Below are 22,895 nucleotides of genomic sequence, written 5' to 3'. Positions count from 1 at the left end.
TTTAATTATCGACTATAAACCTTATATTGACATGTTTGGTTTCGATTGGACCTTAGCAGACTGATGACCTACATGTTAAACGCTGCTAAACGCTAAACACGTGGAGATGAGTCCTGGCGTTGGGCGTGTGCGTTTTTATGTGTGCGTTTGTCGACCGGAGTAGTCCTGCTTTTCTTGTATCTCCTCTTTGTTTGTGAAGTAGTTCCAGGACGACGTGACAATGCTCCGCGGGGGAGGGTCGCGCTGCCCAAGGACCTGGCCTTTGTGACGCTGGCGTTTTAATGGAAACGCAGAAAAACATCCCACAATGCAACTGACCGAAGGAGGACGTTTCATAAAATCGAGCTTTCTTTTCTTTTTAGAGGCTTTTTCTGCCGCTCATGGAGCGCACCGGGTTTAAAATGACACGTTCGTTGTGGAGGAAGAGACGGGGACGCGTGTAGAAGTTGTGGTGCTTTGTGGGTAATGTTCAGGATGGAACGTTGTGGGTCGCGCAGTAGATGACTCCATAATGAACAGAAGTCGTGTAGTAAATGACAAATGGAAAATGCACGGTTTGTAGTGGCGTGTTCAGGAATAAGCGGTTTCTATAAGAGGCTTTTGTGGCTAACTTGACTGTGGTTTAATTAACTGAAGACGGTTCGGGGATTTAAAGCCGTTGTCATGACATCTGAACAGTTTCTGCCTTGTTGGCCCATAATACAGACCATTATAAAAGCTCCACGTTGCGTTATTGCACCTACCTTATGCAACGGCAAATTAACGCCGGATATGACTAGTCTTCACAGTGGACGACGGATGAGCCGGCCACATTCTTGCTTTACTTGAATAATGAATATATGATTTTTGTAGTTGTGTGATTTATTCATGATTATTAATGAATTCTGTGTGTGTATATTTTAGAGACGTCTTGTAAAACGAGCCATCTTCTGTGTTTACATAATGGTACTGATGTTAAATTGCTGATCGCTGTAACGTTTTGTTGAACGTTTAAGGCTAATTCTTGTTTATTAGAAGTGAGAGGTATATAAAAAGAATACCCGCACAATTATTGTTTTGTAGAGTTAAGATATTGTCTATGAAACTACTATAAAACCCTTAAAAAATGCTGCAAAATGAATTAAACGGAACAGAAATGTCTATATAATCTTCCAAACGTGACAGTTCTGCATTTTTTTAATGTTAATTCTACTTTCTATTCAACTTTTGTGCAATACTTGAGCATTTACAGGCGCCTTTTGTGCATTTCTGCCATAAAATTGTCTGAATATCGTCATCAGGGTAATAATAAATACTGAGATGTACGTTTTTGTCAGATTCGTCAACCACTTTTGATTCATCGCAATATGTTTTACTTGTATTTAGACTCCAGTTCCAAATATAATTATACACTGCAGGTAAGAGTGGTAGTATTCATCACAGTGTGGTCACGGCGTGGTCACGGCATAGTCACGGCATAGTCACGGCGTGGTCACGGCGTAGTCACGGCGTATTTACGGTGTATTCACGGCGTATTTACGGTGTATTCACGGTGTATTCACGGTGTGGTCAGCGGGGGCCCTTTGCGGTCCCCTCTCGCGCCGCTCCGTCCCGCTCTTGTCTTCAAGGTTAAAGCCAACATGGCCGACACGATTAAGCGCCGGTCAACTTCGCCCACTCGGGGTAAAAGGTGCTGAGGTCAAGGGTGACATATGGCGGCCCCACTGCCCTCCCCCATCCATCGCGACCGGGTTTGATTTGCTATTAGTATCGCCACGGCAACGGTAACACTGAGCCTGTCAAATGTTTCTATTCTGATTTGTAATCTGGTATTTCCTTTAATTTTATGCTAAAAAATATAATAAAATATACTGAACATGTAATCGTGGGCATGCATAGATAAGTCAAAGTGTCACAAATAAAGTGGACAAAAAGTATAATTATGACACATTGGATTAAAAGTGCTTGTTGTTTCTGATTAAGTCAAACTGATCCTAAAATCAGGAAGAAGAAAAACAAAACCAGTCCTGGACCCTGAAAGGTCTAAAATAGGACCAAACCTTGAGTGGTCTGAACCAGGACTGAACCAGGTCTGAACCAGGTTTGAACCAGGTCTGAACCAGGACTGAACCAGGACTGAACCAGGACTGAACCAGGTCTGAACCAGGTCTGAACCAGGATTGAACCTGGTCTGAACCAGGTCTGAACCAGGTCTGAACCAGGTCTGAACCAGGTCTGAACCAGGACTGAACCTGGTCTGAACCAGGAACCAGGTCTGAACCAGGTCTGAACCAGGACTGAACCAGGTCTGAACCAGGACTGAACCAGGACTGAACCAGGTCTGAACCAGGACTGAACCAGGACTGAACCAGGACTGAACCAGGTCTGAACCAGGTCTGAACCAGGACTGAACCAGGTCTGAACCAGGACTGAACCAGGACTGAACCAGGTCTGAACCAGGACTGAACCTGGTCTGAACCAGGAACCAGGTCTGAACCAGGTCTGAACCAGGTCTGAACCAGGTCTGAACCAGGTCTGAACCAGGTCTGAACCAGGTCTGAACCAGGACTGAACCAGGACTGAACCAGGACTGAACCAGGACTGAACCAGGTCTGAACCAGGTCTGAACCAGGACTGAACCAGGACTGAACCAGGTCTGAACCAGGTCTGAACCAGGACTGAACCAGGACTGAACCAGGACTGAACCAGGTCTGAACCAGGACTGAACCAGGACTGAACCAGGACTGAACCAGGTCTGAACCAGGTCTGAACCAGGTCTGAACCAGGACTGAACCAGGACTGAACCAGGACTGAACCAGGTCTGAACCAGGTCTGAACCAGGTCTGAACCTGGTCTGATAAAAAAATATTGATCAAATTGTTTTTTTAACTCAATTGTTTTATACTTTTTCTTTCATACATTTCATAAAAGAGACTTTAAATCAATGCTATTCAACCCAAAGATATTTCTCCCTCCAAAATCTGAATCCTGTTCCAAACGACACGCTTTTACTGACACACGATTGGCCATAAAACCTCCCGACTAAAAGCATCCAAGCGAATACAAACAAATACATCGATTCCATTTTTATTTTTGATTGATTCATTGCACCGCCGCACTCTTCAGACCCTCGTGTCACCCACCGCAGCAGTGTCACAGTTTGAGAACCGTGCCTGTCTTTTCGTTCCGCCTTTCGGATTCCCGCTGGGTTTTCCCGCCTTCCAGCTTCTCGCAGCGTTACCTGGATGTAAACGCTCTCAAACGGTCTTGTTTTAATACGTCCCGCTCGTTAATCTGTATGTAAAAGCGCATCATGTAGCATTGCCTCATCCCTTTCCTTCCCGTAAGCCTTTGACACCGCGGCATATGGCGGCGCGCTCTTATGGCATTAGCGCAAAGGTGGAGACGGCGGGACCCTTTGATCACCCGTCTCCTCCGCTACCTGCCCGCCGAGCTTAAGCCCCAAAAACCCCGCTCCAAACCGCCACATTTCCATTTTATACGCCGCCTTTTATGGCCAGGCCCGGCCGCGCTGGCTTCGTTTGCATTCCCTATAACAGACGATCTCGTGTGTGCCTCGCGTTTGAATGTGAAAAGCTACTTATACGTGACTTAGTGTGGCCGGGGTCATTAGCATTGACAAGGTGTGTGGGGAAGAGGGTCGGGCCCGCGGGACGGGGGGAGGTGAGGTACAACAAGCCACCAAACCTAGGGAAAAAGAAAATCCCAACATAATAAGGCACAAAAATACATGACTGTAAAATAAGAAGCTAGTTAAACGTTCCGTGCTAATGTGATGCACTTATTCAATAGCATGTTTTATGTCTTACGGTTTTCAAGTGTTAACAGCCTGTTTCTGTCATTTCTGGGTAAATGAATTAATGAAAAATCATGCTTTTTATGACATACAAGAGCCACTAGGGATGTCCCGGTGTCACATTTTAGTGTCGCAATCAGAGAAACGACACTATGTAAGGATTATTCACGATTAATGAGATCGTGAACTCATCTTTTCCTTTTCTTTCATTTCCATGTTCCAAGTTTGTGCCCAGCTTCACGAAATAAAGATTAAAGTGACAAAAATGGCCAGGAAAAAAAAGTTATTTACATTTATAGCTATTTTTGGACTCTAGATTGTATAAAGAAGGCAAAATTTAGCTTCTAAAATTGCCACGATTGTTATTTTTTCTCAGTTCTGACCTGAATAATCACAATTATCGATTAGCCTCATAATCTCCACATCCTCAAGTGCCACTCAGGAACAAAGACAAAAACACAACCCGGCGGCCGTCAAAATATGCATGTAGGACAAGTGGTGTGGCATTAGTGGGATGGGGTGGAGCTGAGGTGGTCAGTGGGGGGGCTGAAGGGTGGGCTGTGGGAGATGGCCGGGTCAGGTTTGCCTCAACAGCCTTAAGCCTCAGTCAGTGTCGGGTCAGAAGCTGCTTGTTGCTGCTTTTCATCTCAGGAGTTGGTGGTCATTTTCTACACTGGATACGCCGCACTATGGCCCCCCAGCCAGGCCGCTCGAGGGGATGAAGGACGAGATCGTGCTGGACGGTAAAACGCATCTTTTACGCAGTTTGCGAAGAAGCTTTTTACAGGCAAATTCACGCTGGACGTCACTGGTAACGCCGATGTGAAGCTGCAATACGCACACACGCTACAACTGGGAAAATTGGTTTGAATTGAAGTGTTTTTGCAAATAACCAGACAGAAAATGTCATTTTTGCCGACTCAATTTCAATACTAATAGAAAAGATACTCAATAGTCGTCGTTGATGCCACAAGGATGATCAAAATATCCATTGTTTTTACATGATAATCGATGTAATTGTATCATGTGGCCTTTAAACATGGATTACGATCATTCAGGAAAAGTCTGCTCTTGCCCTGTTTATGTATGTTTATGTGCTTTTTTTTATCCGTGTTTATTTTTAATCAAGTTTCAACACGTGTTTTTTAATACATTTACAATCCTTCGACAGCTCTTATCTACCCACCGTTCCCTTTTGCCTCATTTCAAGAACAATCTCGAAAAAAACAATGTCCGTTTCCCATATTTCCTTTTCCTTTCCGATACGTTTGTGACTCAAATACTACGAGCCCATATTTGGACTGCTTTGCTTTGCCAGCACTGGGCGTGGTGACGCAATAGGCCTTTTGGCTCTGCATAGGGAAACTTTGGAATTGAGATAATCAAGTTGATTGATTTATCTCAAAATGTGGTTTTGTAACATTGGAGGTCATGGCTTTTTCCCATGTTGGGTAGAATTGTTTGGTTTTGAGGTCAAAGCTGCACGGCCTGCTAGTTTACCACATCAGCATTCTCTGCAAAGGCTAAATCAATGTAAGATTTAGTGATGACTCAAACCTGTAACTGGTGTAGAAGTGTTTGAGAGAGACGCTCTACATAGTCGCTATTCATTTATTTATTTATGCATTTATTTGGTAGAATCTGATATTGCTTCTCTCGCTTTTGCATAATCATTTCTACTTTCTGATCAACGTCTTCTATTGTAGTGTCTTGGATGGAGTTGTGTTTGAATCGTGTGGCGTTTTATGTAGTGGACTATTTAATCCTACTTCTAATAGTTGATTGTTATTACCATATTGTCAGCATTTGCATGGTTAAATAACTAAGAACTAAGAACTTTTAGCTAGAAATGTCACGCTATTTATATACACAATTTAATGATTAGTCACAATGATTTACAAGCTTGATGCAATGTCATTGAGGTAAAAGTAATGTGACATAAACAAATTCAAATAAGTGCCATTTGGTGTAACTGTTGCAGAGGAAAAATCCAAAGGACATTTGTAGCCCTAAAATTGTCAATATTATTATTCAGTTTATTATATCGACTTATTGTCCGATGAATGAGCTTATAGGATATTTGTTGGTGTTTGATGAGATTTGAGCTGGAGTTTGAAAAAAAAAAACTTTTGTGACTAAATATAAATACTAACAAATTATAAAGTTCTTAAATTCTCCTTTTTATCACAGCTCATAATGTCAAACAATCTTGAACATTTAGAAAAGGGCTGTTTCAGTTTTCTGTTATTGTGACTTGAATAATCACCATTATCAATCAAACAAATTATCTTAAAATGCTTATTGACATTATTAACTATTTGACTTAACTGGATACAGATATAGAGACTTACTACACAGCGCCATGTAGATGTACAGTAAGTTACAGTAGAAAAGTGTAGGGTTTTTGTTCTTTCTTTTAACACATTTTAAGCTGGTTATTCACGTTAACATCCATGACAAAACTGACTGCTGTGAGTGCCAGAAGAGGCCGTTCTGGAAACCCAACCTCGCCCTGGCCTTCAGTGCGTCAATTAGTTAATGTCCGTCTGTTTTGTCAGCTTCAACCTGTGTTTTTGCTTGGACATGCACTTCGGTCATCCCACAGCACTGCCCAGAGGCACTGTGCAAAGGCTACTACTTGCCGCTGTTGTTTTAGAACGGGAGGTGAGCTAATTTGGCTAAAGATGAGGGCTGGGGGGGTGTGGTGTGGTGTGGTGGGGGGGGGGGGGGAGTGTTTGCGAGGGGTGGGGTCAAAGCATTGTTGAGCCAGCAGTGAAAATAGGACTATCAGTTCCACTCAGATAACCCCTGGCTGTCATTGGATCTCAAGCCAGGCACTGACCCCTGGGGGCTTGAACTCTGGCGATCACATGACCAGAGGCAGCCCGGAGTGACCAGTGGTGCTCTGCCGTGCTGTGGTCAGTCAGGAGCAGGCGGCCGAGGGAAGAGGCTGTGTTGGAGGGGGGAGCGAGAGTGAGAAAGAGACCAGAAGCGGGCGGCGGTGAAAGAGAAGGGGAAGGAGGAAAAAAAAAAAAAAAAAAAAAGGCGAGTCATCATGAGAGGAGCAGGCCCAGTGGCTTTTCACTAACAGTCCATGCATGAATGGGGCCAAGCAGGCTGGGAGAAGCATGCAATGGATACATGGGAAGGTAAGACCACAGCGAAAGCCTTTTTTTTTAATCACGTTTGTCTAATTCATCTGCACTGCTGACCATGCCTCTCGCAAACATTCATTTAAACGCGCTATATTTGAAAACCACCTATGCACCTTCAATGTTTTGCTACTACTACTACTAGCATCTTCCAAACATTAGCTCATAACCCACTCCAGATGCTGCCTGGTTTTCTTGTTGTCCTGCCATATTTATTAGGATCAAGTTGGCTTAGCGCTCTGAGAGATTTTAATGATTTTTCGCAGCTAATGAGCGAGCGATGTTTCCCACCTCGGGTTTTTTTTCCCCAAGTGATCAATGCCTTCAAGTGCTTTGTTTACGCGCGCGTCATGACGTGTGCGGAGGGCGGCGCGGCTTTGAAACGCGCCGTTGCACGCCTTCATGTAGCCGCGCATCGATCCGCCGCGCGTGGATGCGGACGGACCGCTGAAAGCCAGGAAGTAGCTAAAGCGTTCCCTTGAAACCAGCGGCGCTTCTTCGCTTATCAAACGAGAAACCCCTCCGTTCCCATTTGCTCCGAGCTTGGATAGTATAACCATCTCCTGGCAGTTTTACACCCCAAGCTAATCTTTCCAAACCACTGCCCACCCCCTACCCCCTTGCTGGAATTTGGAAAATGTCCCCCCATTTTTTTTGTCCCTCCTAAGATCCACTCCAAAGGGCGCACGTTGTTATTAACCCTGGCCCTTTTTTATAGCTCATATTGTCCTTAATAAATGAGTGTTTGTCAGTGGGTTTATTGATGCCATAGTTCACCCTGAATTACTTGCTAATCCGAGCCCGCGCGGGACCCTGAGACAATGTGTTAGTCCTTCATTTGATATCTTCCTTCAAGGACTTTGGTGTTGGGTTTGTGGAACAACCATGTTACTGTATGCATCCCTTCCCCCTCAGCTAATCCCTACAAGCAGCCATGTTGATTGTGCTCCAGCTGAGAGGCAGAGGCCCACCATTGAGCTTCTGCTAGCCAATAGTGGAATTACCCAATTTACCTCCCAGGAAATTCGCCACCAAAATGGGCGAAAACAGACTACGGTTAATTTGGTTTTCGGCGCATTTAGGTTTCGTCGTGGAGGTACATGAATGGACAGGAGTGGTGTACAGATCAATACGAGCTGTGGGGGCAGGTCAGGGTCTCCTGTGACCATGAAATGCAGGGCTATATTTAGATTTAGCAATGAATCCGTGGCCTTTTTAGCCAATTTCACTCAAATGTGTCAGTCAGCTTCGGCCGCTGCCTTGTCAAACCAAACGATCAAGTCCACCCGATATTTATTTGACCTGGGTGTGTTGTAACAGCCACCCCACCCCCCAGTGCAGGACAAGGTGAACTTATCTGATGCATGGGAGGACATAGGCTTTGTTAAAAAAAAGAAAGAAATGCAAGCAATTTGGTGCGGTATTCTTCTTGTTTTTTACGGGTGTTTTTGAAGTTAGTTTTGCATCTTACAAAGGAGCTTCTACTGTTAATGCTTGGCTAAAGTGTGCGGTCATGACTGTGTTTTCTTTAATGTACAGTAGCCTTCATTTATTACGTACAGTATGTTTACCACAAGGATTTAGCACGAACATGAAAAGGGACAAAAAGGTTCATGTTGATGGACATGTACAAGCTTTCATTTCCTCTGTATTATTTTAATTGTATTCTATTATTATCCCAGCAATTAACATAAGCTGGTCTATTGCTTTTGCACTAATATTTATTTATTTGGTTGTTGGATGCGCTAGGCTACTTCCAGGCCGTAGCAGTAGATACATTACTTAATTCTGTTGCTGCTCGAATCCGTTCAAATCTGTTCGATACATTTTTGACATAAATTTGGGTCATTGGCGTTTATACATTTACATAATTTACTGAACGCATACCATAAAGCTGAAATCCTGTTTGAAATGTATCGCCAGAGCCTGGTTCCTATGTTAGCTGAAAAAAAAAGGACTAATATGCATAAACCAGCTCGTGTAAGTCCAAATGCAGATGAAGCACATTTCCACATGGATTAAATAAACATTTCAATTAGCTTTTCTCATGCGGAGATAGTGGCAGGCTCCTCCGGCCAAGGCCTTTCCTTTCATTAGTTCACAAAGCAGCATCACATGTGGCTCCCATTAGCATAGCATTAATATGTAACCTGTCAGTGCAGCTCCACTCCATGCAAATGCTTTAACCTCCGACTGTATTCGCCAACAGGTCGCCATTGTCTCGCGCACCCTGCCCCAGCTGCAAATGCGTGCACTTAACTTTGTGGATTAACATGACAGTGTGGGCCGCAGGAATGCTCGAGTCGGGGCATCCGCAGGGCTTCCCCGTGACTTTTGGGCCCGAGGAGAGAATTGTAGAGGTTTTGCTTGACGGTTTAGGCGGCCGCAGTGATGTAATCTCGACTTTTCTTCTTGCAGATTCCCTTAAAAAAAGCATTTTGATCATGTGGTGATGTCAAAATGTGAGAGCAGTTGATTACATAACTCGGCTCAGTTATTGTCTAAATGTTAAGTGTTTTTTTAGGTTGTTACAAATCACATTCAGAAAGTTTTGTTGTCATTTGTAGATAATCGATTAGACGGAAGGTGAAGTAAAGGTTCTTTTTCTCATGATTTGAACAGTTTGTGACAATTTTATCTTGAGAATTGACTTGTTTTCTAGTCAAATACAGTCTTTAGAAACATATAAAACTTTGCATGATGCATTTTTCCTCTATGCGCGTTTTTTATTGTTTGTAAAATGCGCTCGTAACTACATTAACTAAATATTCACATAATTAACGGCCGATTAACGGTTGTCATTTTGTTTTGCTTTTTAACTTCCAAATCCACGTGGCTCTTTTTTTTAATCCAGTATTCTACGCTAATCTCCCGCCACCAGATAGATCAATTTAAGCCAATAGCTGAGAGAAGAGGAGCAGGAAAGAGGAGCAGGAGCGAAAAAGTACAACAGATTGGTCCAACCCCCGCTCAGAGGCCGAGCCCGAGACAAAACCTGCCGAGAAACCCTTCAGCGGCTTTCCTTGTTTCCTTGTTGCTCCGTCAGCGGCTCAAAGGGGCGCCTTACACTAGGCGCAGGGCTTTGTGTGGCTCCGCTTTAGACAATAGGCAGATTTGACCACGATATATCTCACTCACAGCATGAACCGGCACAAAGAGAAGGACGGAGTCACTCATATTTGACTTCAACAGCTTCATCACATCGTTATTTCACATGTTTTTTACGAAATGCCCAAAGCTTTTGAGATACATTTGTGGCAAACTGTTTTGTTTTTCTAATCTGGATTGAGTTTAAATGCCTGAACTTGTCCATAACGTGACATTTTCTCTCATTAGCTTCAAGCCTGTCATTAAATTTGAACTCGTACCCAATTTAGCGACACTTAAAAACGCATTTCGTTTATCTCGCAGCCTTGAAAGTGACACATAAACTTTTAGAAATTCAAAACGCCATTCCGACTTTGATTTGATCGACGTTGATCCCTGTGCGAACGTGACCGCCCGTCGCCGTTTATCCGGCCATTTAAACATGCCCCGCTTGCATTTCCTTGTTAGCGTTAAAAGTTTGGAATGAAACCTGGCCTGACCTCTGGGAAACAATGCGGTCTTTAATGAGCCTAGGGGGGCCATTAAAGGCCGCATACGTGTGCGCGCAACAGGGATGACCGGCCCAACGACCATCGGGGGTTGCGTAACAGAGCCAGGGGCGGAGGGGGTGGAGTTCCAGAGGAGGGGGGGTGGAGTTCCAGATGAAGCGGGCCCTTCAACAGGTTTTCATTTCGGAGAACTTGCGCATCGTGTGTAATCGGATGCCGCCGCGTTACGTCCCTCTGTTGAGACGTGTTGCTACGGTGACGCGTTACTTCATTGCCGTCGAATGTTTGTTGAATTCTGCATTAGTCGATATGCGAGCGGCGTTTTGCAAAGGTTCAAATGCCTCAAAATTCAAAGATTCAATTGACTTTTTTTAGGTCTTGGGCGGTTTAGATGGGTGAGTGTAACCGCCCACCACTTCCTACACTTCCCATAATGCAACAGGGAAAGTCTTGGAATGTGTCTTTTGAACTCGTTTGTTTGTTTAGCCGAGCTTACTTCCCAGTAATGCAGTGGCCACAGCAGCAGCCGATATCGTTGACGTCAGAGTGTAAAGTCAACTGAAGTGAGCCAGAAAATGCCTTTTACAGTTGTGAATGCGAGGTGTCACATTTTTGTTTTTAGATTGTTTCTTTTGGCGATTGCTAAACGGAATGTGCAATTAGACAAAAAAACCTCTATGACAAGTTTCACCGGAATGTGTCTTGTCATAGGGTTGTCAAAAAGAAGCATATACCCTTGATACTGATCGATTCTAAAGCTAGTATCAACACTTACGAATGGGAAACAGTTTGAGGTGATAATACATAAAACCACATGGTATTATTTGAGACATTACTAGGGTCGTGTATCAATTATCAAGCCTTTTTCTCGATTGAAATGAGTCGATCTATCGTCTAACCGTTAGCTTTCATCTCGTATGAAATTAAACGTCCATCTAATGCTCTGCCAAACCCCGTTCCCCTTTCGAAACGCAGCCACTTCTTTTGCACGTACCCTTGAAGTTGCCCTTCTTTACAAAACCCTCTCCTGACATTTGGCCGGCAGACGCGGTGCCTGCCTGTTAGTTAATTTGTTGCGGCGCCATATCCTCAAGATAAATGCCATGAATATTTAACTATCGCATTCACAGGAGGAGATGGAAGGGGAGGAGCAGCACTGTCCCGGGACACGCTGAGATCAAGTGTGCTGCGGGCCGGGGTGCGACTTTTGGGCCCGATTATATGGTGGCCATGCACTTGAAAGAAAAGGTGCGAGATTTGGCAAATAAGCCCCTAGTGAGGAGCGCCTGTTGAAGGAAGTCGGGCGTTTCACGTGACATTGCTCCGAGAAAGGGCAAATGGCGGCGGCCGCAGAAATATTGAATTGATCTTAAGTGCGCGTTGATGCGTCGACTCCTCGCCGGCCTTTGTGTTTGCCACCGAGCCGCAAAAGTAGCCGAGTTTTGCACCTCGGATGTGCTTTTGTGCCAAGGGGAAACGGGAGACGGGGCCCGTGCTTTTCAGCGCGGTTCACCCGAGCGTCTCGCCGCTTTCTCCCGCAGCTTAACGCTCGAAAGGCTCCCCATTATCGGAGACTCGAGCCGGGGTTTGTGCTCAATCCGTTTGCTCCGCTGAGCTACATTCAAGGGCCCAACGTGTGCGCACAAGACCCTAAAGGAATATATACTCCCATTGGGGAAACGCCGGAGCGATGCACCATTAACTTTAGCTGAACTTTGGGTGAACTCCGCTTGTGTGAGGTTAAAACAATGGCTTCTGTGTGGGGCCGTTGCAAACAGTTGGAGGTATTCGGGTGGATTCTTTCTTTGTTTAAATTTAACCCAAAAAGTAGTGATATGTCATTTGATAAAAGGGTTTTTTAGAAAATCGCAAAACTTACGAATCTTACACACATTAAACTATTAACACCTTTTCTCAGTGTCCAAATATAACATTAATACCACTTATATTTTCTGCTGTTTAAGTTCGTATTGCTCTATTTTTCTTCTATTTGCTTCTTGTTATTAAGAAATGTTTTCCAGTGTATTTTCGTGCTACTTTCTCCACATAACTTCCCTTCAGAACCCCAAAAAAACATTTAACTCCGCATTGCTTGAATTTGAGTTAATCAATTGATGGCTACACATTAAATATACAACAATCATTTAGCAAAGCACATTTTTTCCCCACTTGGACAGAACCTGGTGCTTTCTAAGACCACTCGCCGCGCAGCGTTTGAAGCGTTCAGCTCCAAATGTCAAACGGTGTACTTTCTGATCAGATTGCCCTCGCCTGTAAAGCGGGATATTTCTGAAGCGTTTAACCCCGGCGCCTCCAAAGTTAATCGCTAAAACGCTCCAATCCTCCGCGGGGCTCACCGTGTGTCACCCCCTTTGTCCCCCCCCCCAGTACAGTACAGGCTTCAACCTAGCGCCATTTAAATGTTAATCTGTCTCCCATTCATTATCTGAGAGGGGGGGAGAGAGAGGGAGAGGCTTTTTGCTCCCGCCCCCTGCCTCCTCTTTAATTACCTTTAGTACATGAATCCTGCAGACCCCCACCACAGGCACAGGACGCGCTGAGGGAGCAGCTTAGACCGGGGCAAGTCACATGTCTCCGGCTTAATCCCGCTTATTTGAATATGGAAGATTATGCGGCAATGGCCTGTTTATTGTCAGAAAACACCGGCGTTTAATCAGCACCGGTCGACTGGTGGGACATTACGGACAGCAGGCGCGAGGTCGGGTTTCCTCCTCCTCTTCCTCCTCCTCTTCCTCCTCCTCCTTCTCCTCCGCTGCTCAACAGGTCTAGCAATTTACATTTGACCAAACATGGGCCCATTGTGATGCATAGGAATCTTCACCATCTGGTAAAGTCAGTCAAGGGTGCAGAGCAATTAAGAAGCTGTTTAGCGTTACGGTTTCTGCTGTGGTAATGCCTGGATTCTAATGTGTCTGTTTGAGGAGGAATTTAAGGAGTTTGAGCCACTTTTAAAGCGGTCGAAGTATAAATTGAATGACAAAGGCATCTCCGAACCACTAGGGAGAGCCACTGCACCGTGATTGGCACTGTCTAGTTTGTTTGTTTGTTTGTTGTTGTTATTTTCTTCAGTTATTTTCTATTGAATTCAAATACTAAATGCGAGTGTTTTTTTTTATTGCATGCTTTTTGTTGCATAAGAAATAATATATTTTTGCCATCCAGGACAAATACATGATATGAAATTAAAAAACTATATTTTAATTGAATAAAACGATATTACAGTTTACAAAATGCAAATCATGTACGTTCCTAACCAGGTAAATAAATAATAATAGCAATAATAAAGTTTTTTTAAATGTCATTAAAATGTTTAGTGAAACATTTATTAGACTTGATTTTATTGTTCTGTATTTTTGTTTGTAAAATCAAAAGCTTCATTGATTTATACATACTTCCAGCTCCTCCTCTTCCTCGTCTTCCTCTTCTTCCTCATCTTCTTCTTCTTCTTCCTCTTTTTCTTCCTCTTCTTTCTCTTCCTCCTCTTCATCTTCCTCCTCTTCTTTTTCCTCTTCTTCCTCGTCTTCCTCCTCTTCTTCTTCTTCTTCCTCTTTTTCTTCCTCTTCTTTCTCTTCCTCCTCTTCATCTTCCTCCTCTTCTTTTTCCTCTTATTCCTCGTCTTCCTCCTCTTCTTCTTCTTCTTCCTCTTTTTCTTCCTCTTCTTTCTCTTCCTCCTCTTCATCTTCCTCCTCTTCTTTTTCCTCTTCTTCCTCGTCTTCCTCCTCTTCTTCTTCTTCTTCTTCTTCACACACCTTCTTCTTCTTCCACCATCATCCCTGTATCCATTATCTCTCGTTATCTTGTTCATTCTTACGTGAAAGTCGGTTTCTTGGCGTTCAAACCCTCGTGAAGAGCGAAGAGCGAAGAGCGAAGAGCGAAGAGCGAAGAGGCCTCTGAGCGATCAGATGTTTGTGTTGATCTGCAGACGACTTTAACCACTACAGTTTAAAGTTAGTTAGTGATATAATGCTTTATTAATGGTGCGTTTTCGTCAAATTTGGTCCCTTTTCTAAATAGAGCAATTTAGATAATACTGTGACTGTAGATTTGAACATATGCAAACATTGTTCTTTATTGTTTATAGTAAGAAAAAAATTATATGAAAGAGCTGATTAAAAATGAGAATGAAAAAAGTCACGTTGCAAACTTTGAAATAAGTCTATAAAGTGATGTTTCTGCACTTTTCCAATACATTTTGACAGACATTTCACATTTGTTTGATAGTTATACCTCAACTAGTACGTCTGAGGCCACATTTTTATCATATTTCTGTTTCTGTTTACATCATTTTGTCTGACCATCGTTACCAGATATTCATATTTTGTCGATACATATTTATTCTTTATAGAGATCGACCGATTCTCATTCACGGGACTGTTTTACTACAAACTGGATAAGAAAGCGGTGTAATATTTAGGCAGCTGGGGGCCCAAACTAAATATTGGCCGATAGAAATACACTTAAAAGGGGCAAATATTGACCAACTAACAATTTATCTCTTACAACTTTCATGTAATTCTCCAGTTCAGTTGCAGACAATAATAACCCTGATTTATTTTCCTAAAAGTTATTTCATTTTTCGTCGCTTTATTCTACAAGTCATCTAAAAAAGATAAAAAGAACCTGATTGAAAAAACAAATTAGTCACGTCTTTGTAAATCTTCCCTTCGTTTGGTCGATTGCTTTGTTTCGCAACGGATGATATTTTTGATTAAACTTATTTGTTACAAGCAGTTTTCCAAAATTTGATTAGACGTTTGAGAGATTTTTGACTCGTTCCAGTTTCCAAAGCCGACCTTCATTCCAAAGATCCTGAAAACAAACTTGGAACAGATGAGTTTTCGCTTGTTTGATGTGTTTTTGAAGGTGGACATTTCGTCGGTTTGCATCAGCCAGTCCCTCAAATACAGAATCGGACCATTTGGGGCGTCAAAAAACTCTCCCAAGCGTTGACCGGTCCAACCGCCGCCGCTAATGTGCGTCACGTGTCTCACAAATACTGAAAACGTCTCTTCTTTATTCAATTTACCTCAGATTTACAGTTTGGTGCGTCGCTCGTCGACTCTGCAGAAATCGCCGCCGCTTCTCAATCCGCCGTTTCATTTCCACTTCATTTTTTTCCCTCGCAAACCTCCATGTTTGTTCAGACGGACCGTGCCTTTCTCCGATTGGTTCATCCGCCTGTCAATCACGCCCCGGCCGGATACGATTTCCGACCAAAACGTCTTGGTAAAGGTCTTTGCAAAGCGTCTCGGCTGCAGCAGAAGCAGTTTGAGCTTTGGCCACTCGTTGGTCAGTGAAGTCTGTTTTTTATCCCCGCCTCGCGCACAAAGCACGCTCCTCTGGAGAATGAGGAGCTCGGGATGAAACAGTTGTTGCCTGGTAACAGTTTAAAGATTCCAGCAGCAGCCACAAAGTGACAAAGGCCTGGAAATGGATGTGGTGTCGTGTCTTCATAAATCCAAACTGGAGCTTTGTATTCAGCCCTTTGATTAGACGTATACTTTTTCTACAACGGTGACATTTACTACCACTTCAATATAATCCATAGTAAATAGCTGTAACTATTATCGTTAACATATATAATATTTAAGTTCTTGCCATCTTCTAGTCTCTAGCTGAGTCTGAGCTTCTTTTGCCGTATTATTTTGGGTAGAAACTTGGTATAAATAGTGTTTAATTTTGTGCAATTTGTGATTCTATTATGTTACCACAGTTACACGCAACCTTGGTGAGACTCTTTTTAATTCTCGTTCATTTTCAGTTATTTCCCGTAGATTGTGCTTTCAAACAAAACGAGTACAGAAACGTCCCGAGATGCTCCCGGCCCTCGAACCCTCCTCGATCCCTCTGCACCTTTTTTGGCACTTTCGATTCCGATCGGGCCCCTGACCACATTCCTCTCACCGGTGCCGACTCGGCTTTACAGCAAATAAGAGGGCCTTTTCTCAGTCATTATGGAAAACCTGCCCATCTGGCCTGAGGAGGAGGAGGAGGAGGAGGAGGAGGGGGGAGGAGGGGGGGGGGGGGGGGGGGGGGGGGGCTGGGGAAGGAGGAAGACGAGAGCGGGGGTGGAGAGAGTCTTACGGAGCGCCGGAGCTTAAACCTGCGAGGAGAGGACGGCAAAGAATCTTCGCATCGACTTAAAAAGTGTGAGGCCCGGGTTGATTCGGTGGGTTTTGTGTCCTGGAGGTAGAGGAGGATTAGGGGGAGATTTGGAAAAGCTTTTGGAGATCGCTGTCTGAACTGTTACCGAGCACCTCCGTGATCGAGGGAGCGGGGCGGTGAATGAGTCGGCCGGGTCTTTGATCCGCCGGCGAAACGGTCTCGTACGTCCGCCCGCTCGAGTTCGGCCCCCCCGCGGTGAAAGATTGCAGAGGTGCAGACGGGAACGAACGTCCAGCTTAAGGACCGTTGTTCGGCCGAAGATGAGCCGCGATATTTTAAGCTGCGTCGGATGTTTTGGTTGTAGAATGAGCTGTCGTCTCGCTGAGTCCACTTCAGAGCTGCAGAGAATGGTCAGGTTTAAGAGCAGGCTCCAGACCCACCTTTTTAGCCTGGTTTTCGATTATTATTTACTTTGTATTTATCAGATTTATTTATTATATCCATTCATTATATTCACTCATTTTAGGCTATTTTTTTCTATTTCTTCCCCATTTTTATTGATTCCATTTTACGCTGGTTCTTAGCGTCTGCTCCTTTACGCTATTCATACTTATTTTGATCCTTTATCACATTTAGGATCTCCAGCGTTTCCTCTTTCGCCCTCTGCTCCAGGAGCGCTAGTGGCTGTGGCTGCTGGGGCCTGACTCGTGGGCCCCTGGTGGAGGTTTGGGTCTTTGGCTCTGATGGTGCTTCCCCAACTGATCCATCTGCACTCGGCCTCATGTATATTACTGTCTGTGTTTGTGTCTGTGGGGGTGTAGTTTGGTCGGCTTGTTTTTAATGCACTTTGTTTGACGTTTTATGGATGAAGGGTGATTTATAAATAAAGATTGATTGATTGACTGATTAATTGATCGAGTAACGAGCGCTAAAGCCTCCCCTAAACGCCACAACTTCCGTGACTACTACCAGAGCTTGATATTCCCGTTATCAAACTTTGATCGACAATTGATTGTGTTGTTGTGCACGTTTGTCATCTCTACAATTTAAAATCACACACGTCTCGCGGTGGGACGTCCAAAGATCTGTTGCGTTTTGAACGAAATGGTGCAGCCCTGACTTTACACGGCGGTTCAAACACTCCGCCACTGTTTTAATGGTATGCTAAACCCACCCATGCCTAATTTAGCTTCCTCTCCCCGTGGTCCCACACCCCTAAATACTCCCCGACTACATGTGGTCCAAATTAGCAGTCCTCGCTTGTTCCTCTACACAGTTTCGAGTGATCAGCAGTAAGTTGAGGAAATAAGGTGAAGGTTAATGACTGCGAGGGCAAAGCTGGACAAACGCCACGCCGAGAATGAAGAGGAACCAAGATGGCAGTTCAGAAAGTGTGTTTTTTTTTCTGGAAAGGAGACGGTGTCACTCGACTGCCCCTCTGAATAAAACATACGTCTCCGCTCGGCTCAATATTACGACTCCACTTTCTTAAAATGAAGAGTTTGGAGCTTAGGAATCTTCTGGATTAGCTGCAGAGGCTAGTGCTAAGCCTTAACCGCCCCCATGATCTCAATTAAAAAGATGTGCCTTCAGCCAGGTTTTCACACCCACTAATTGTTTAGTCACAGTTGGGAATTGGAAGTCTAATCACTGTCGAATCAAAATCACTATTTTAATGGTCGCAATTAGTAAATGGGCTGAATTTGCAGTGTATATTTATGTAGCTTATGTATTTAATTTCCTTTAACAAAAGTCTCTATGAGGTAACAAAACTGAAATGTTGACTGTTTTTTATTTATGTATTTTGTAATGTGTATTTTTTTCTATGTAGTTATTCAGTATAAATATGTTAATAAATGTGATTGTTTGTGATTTTCACGTGAACATTTTAGTCATCAATAAAAAGTTAATGCTAATCTTTGACTTTAATATTGACACATAAAATAATATAATTTAATATAGTTTTTCTTTTCAACATATTGCAAAATGTGTGCGAATAAACATGGAAGATCATTTCAAAATGGATAGGGCAGCAAAACAAAGATATGTAACTGCAAAAAGGTTTAAAACGTGTTAAAAGAACAGAATATTGTAGTGTAATCTTCCAAACAGGGGAATAAAGTCATAGTTCTGTACTTTTGTGTTACTTGTAAAGGCCTTTCTCTTTGTTTGTGATACTTGTACCTCAATCGTGACATTTACTGAATCGTTTTAGCTTATTTCTGATCGGGCAGTGAATAAGATGAGATAAGATAAGATAATCCTTTATTGTCCACACATGGGGAAATTTCATTGTTGCAACGCAGGTAGATACAGAGGAAAGGACGGATAACTTATAGGAAGTTTAAAAAAACACTCTTAATAGAAAAACTCTTATGAACAAAAACTCCTATAGACAAAACCTCTCATTTCCTAATAAGGAATGGAGGGGGAAAACAAATAAAGATAAAATAAAATATAATCTCATGTTCCCTCGACTCTTGATGGGCCCAAAATCAGATGGATTCACTTTTGCCCAACTCTTCACCTAAAAAAACACAGATGAAACGCTTTCTCCCAAATCCTGTGTAAGTCCATGTGTTTTTTCTGTGCGCAGATGATCCTGTTGACCAGCGTACGTGCCTTATCTGTGGAGACCGCGCCACGGGCCTGCACTATGGCATCATCTCCTGCGAGGGCTGCAAGGGCTTCTTCAAGCGCAGCATCTGCAACAAGCGCGTGTACCGCTGCAACCGGGACAAGAACTGCGAGATGTCCCGCAAGCAACGCAACCGCTGCCAGTACTGCCGCCTGCTCAAGTGCCTGCAGATGGGGATGAACCGCAAAGGTATTCTCCCCGGGGGGGCCGCTCACTGAGCAGCGAAAGGGTGACAGCGCAGGGCTAGGCTGGACGTGAGATGGTTAAATTCTGCCCTCTAGTGGTCAGAGACGCAACACGCCAGCCAGGATGTGTCAAAATGTGTTAAAATGTGGCAAATACAGAAAGAAAGTACCGGTTTGTTCCCTGTTGCTTTGAATACAGTGGATTTGAAGGATCTCTGCTGCCCCCTTGTGGTCACGTGGAGCAGTGAATGAACGTGATGTGTGGTTCGTGTACTTTCAAAACCAAAGGAATATTTCAAGTCGATGTATTCCAGGCTCTGAATGATCATTTCAATCAATGCTATGAATTATTTGAGTTACAATGGCATATTTTAGTGTCGTGATCAGTGTGTGGGAAAAACAACACGATTTAACGATTATTTACTACTGAGAACGTGACCAAACAACTGAAATCTTTCATTCCCGTTATCCAACACACAACTGTTCCTCAAGTTTGTGGCCGGCTTTGTAGAATTTTACTTTCTCTGATTAAAAGATATCATGTTAACGTGACAAAAACGGCGTATTTGAAAAGTAGTTTACATTTAGAGGCATTTTTGCAGTATAAATGCAAGTACAAAGACGTCATTTTGCTTCTTAAACTGTCACAACTATTACGTTCTTGTTCTTACTGTTATTTTTGAACTGAAAAATCACGATTATCGACAAACAGAATCATTTTGACCTCCTTTACAATCAACACAACACAAGACTAAGCCAAATGTTATGTCCAACTATGACAAAAAGCTGTACTTTAGCCAAATTAAATAGCACTGCATTCTCTAAAACCTCTTTTTCCATGTATTTTCCCAGCCATCAGGGAGGATGGCATGCCGGGAGGACGGAACAAAAGCATCGGGCCCGTTCAGGTAACCGGCAATTTTCTGTTCAATCTTTTTCCCGACCCATCTCCCCCGAGCCGTAACCGTGACGATAAAGGCGCATTGAAACCAGGAAATAAGACCTCTCTATCAGGAATACATAAATGCAGTAAATGAATTGAAATGGGAAAAAAAGATATATACACTTGACCTTATTTTAGGCATATTTGCTAGTTTATTAATATGTTTTTAAATAGCTGCGCCTGCCATTTTGTATTTTCAAATGTCAGCCGTGTGTCACCGGCATTCACGCAGGCGAAACCACCACATACCTACTCGGCTCGCTTCATTTTCCCCGTCCCTTTGTCTGCCGCCGCTTTATTGTGTGTCCGTGTCCTTGCGCCCATTGAAACGCTCCTCGCTGCCCGCCGACTGAACCGAAGACGCTCCGGTGGTCAGGAGAAAAGAGGGCGTTTGAACTCGACTGTACGACGCGTGTGTATTTAGTGTTTGGGGGTTTCTTTTTTTCTCCTCTAGATCACAGAGGAGGAGATCGAGCGCATCATGTCTGGACAGGAGTTCAAGGAGGAGGCCCCGGACCACACTTGGGGCAACAATGGCGACAGTGACCACAGCTCGCCCAGTAACGGGGCGTCGGAGGGGAACCAGCCGTCCCCCGCCTCCACCCTGTCGTCCAAGTGAGTGGGACTGCGCTTTTTGACGTTTTGGAAGCGCGGGCCAAAGTGGGTTTTTTGTGCTTTCTGTCCATGGCGTTCAAATAGAAGCTTCAAAACTGAATATTTGTCTTTTGAAGGGTCAAATTGGTGCCTGGAAACAGAAAACGTGAGCACGTGAAAAAGAACAAACGTGATTTTACAATTGTTTCATTCATTAAAAGGTGAAAAAAGGTTCATTTCTTAATTCAGTTTCAACCACACTTAACCTTTTTTGAATAACATTTAAATCAAATATTGTTTTTTTGTATACATTCCTCCGTTTATTTTAAATCAATGATAGAAATTGAAAAAAAGCCGTTACATTCAAGTCTCCAAACATGTTTACACTCAAATATTAGGATTATTTTACCTTCTGGAGTTCACAAAACAAACAAAATTCTTTAAATTAGCTTTTTTCAGTAAAAAACGAGTCGACCGTGACAGTCTTTAGCCCCGCTCTCCTATCGCCGAGTCCTCACTCAAAGCATTCATCAGGCATTCAAAAACCGCCTGAATATGCGGCTCCCAGCGCCAACGGCAACGGTACACAAACAACAATCCGTCCACATTATCTCCTGCTCCTGCCTCTTTGTCTCTCCGCGCTGGCGAAGGACAAATGCCGTGGAGGTGCTGGCACGGCGGCATTGGTTTTAGCCCGATTGTGTATAAACCCACAGTTATTCTTGAGAAATAGTTGTTTTATCTGATTAAAACCTCCGGCAGAAATGAACAACAGTGCGAGCGTGGCGGGCGTGACGAGGCGCCGGAATGTGACGCAGGTACGGCGTTGGGCGCTGTGTCGTCTTCGGCGCCGTGTTCGCCAAGGAGAGCAAATCTGAGCCGTTTCTGCAGCGTGAAAGGCTCTCACGTGTTGTTGAAAGATGGCAATGGATATAAATGTGCTTTTCTGTCAGACGGGTGCATAAGGATGAACAAAAGTGTTAAAAATAAAAGATTGACAGAATTCAGAATCTCAGAAATGTGAAAATGATGTGTTTAGTGTTAAAATAGTTCTTAAACTGTTGTCGGAATTCTACTTTAAAGTGCCTTAGACAGTTTGGGTGACTTATTGAACAAAAATGCAGTTAAGATAAATATATTTAGAATGATGCTGTTTAAAAAATAAAAATAAAATCACAGAAAAGCATATTTTGTAGGTTTATAATTTAACTTCCTGTTTGTAATCGATGACATCACAATAGGAAAGTGCCCAACAAATACTGGGTAAAAACTCATTTAATGTCACAATTTGTTTTATTTGACAAACGAAAGTATATGAGAGCGACTTTATTTTGTTGAATTCATGTTTAGAGAGTCAAAAAAGTTGTTTCTTTGTGTAATTTGACTGGAATGTGTCCCTTGTGTGATGTCACTTCCTGTTATTTTGTACAGATTTTTCAACGTTTTCTCCACAAACACCTGCTCCATAAGTGTAAAACTATCATTTAAATGTACAACAGGTAGAAATACACCAAATGAAGTCAAAATTATAAAAATGTAAAAACCGGCTGTGCCTGGTTCAGTGGGAAGAGCATCGGCTGAGAAAGAAAGAAAGAAAGAAAGAAAGAAATGCACAAATTGAAAACTCACTGGTTTGTTTATGGATGGATTTGGTAATGTACATGTGATATTGTAATCTAACTCCTGTTACCTCTGACCTCTGACCTCTTGTCCTCTTTTTCTCTCACTGTTTTTCTGTCTTTTCTCTCTATCTTTTTTCTCTCTTTTCCCCATTTTTCCTGTCACTTTCCCTCTACATTTCTTTCCTTCTCTTTTTCTCTTCTCTCTCTGTCCCTTTTGCTCTTTTTGTCTTTTTCAATTCTTCC

The 22,895-nt window shown here is 43.2% G+C and overlaps 1 protein-coding gene across 2 annotated transcripts in view; it reads left to right on the top strand.

The window, feature by feature from the left end:
- Positions 1-22,895, top strand: part of nr6a1a (nuclear receptor subfamily 6, group A, member 1a) — a 107,150-nt gene that overhangs the window by 75,999 nt on the left and 8,256 nt on the right. Inside the window, exons 1-4 of one of the 2 annotated variants that reach the window (XM_072433677.1) lie at positions 6,608-6,945; positions 19,267-19,497; positions 20,346-20,401; positions 20,891-21,051. In XM_072433677.1, coding sequence (XP_072289778.1) covers positions 6,891-6,945; positions 19,267-19,497; positions 20,346-20,401; positions 20,891-21,051 — 503 coding nt within the window. In that variant the 5' untranslated portion in view covers positions 6,608-6,890. Of the gene's footprint in view, positions 1-6,607; positions 6,946-19,266; positions 19,498-20,345; positions 20,402-20,890; positions 21,052-22,895 lie in introns of those variants that run through there. The other variant, XM_072433676.1, reaches the window with a different exon arrangement.

This window comes from Eucyclogobius newberryi, unplaced genomic scaffold (genome assembly GCF_026437365.1).
Source record: "Eucyclogobius newberryi isolate DKJ021-1_F unplaced genomic scaffold, fEucNew1.0.hap1 SCAF_6, whole genome shotgun sequence".
Classification (NCBI taxonomy): domain Eukaryota; kingdom Metazoa; phylum Chordata; class Actinopteri; order Gobiiformes; family Gobiidae; genus Eucyclogobius; species Eucyclogobius newberryi.
This window is presented reverse-complemented; position numbering and strand designations above follow the sequence as displayed.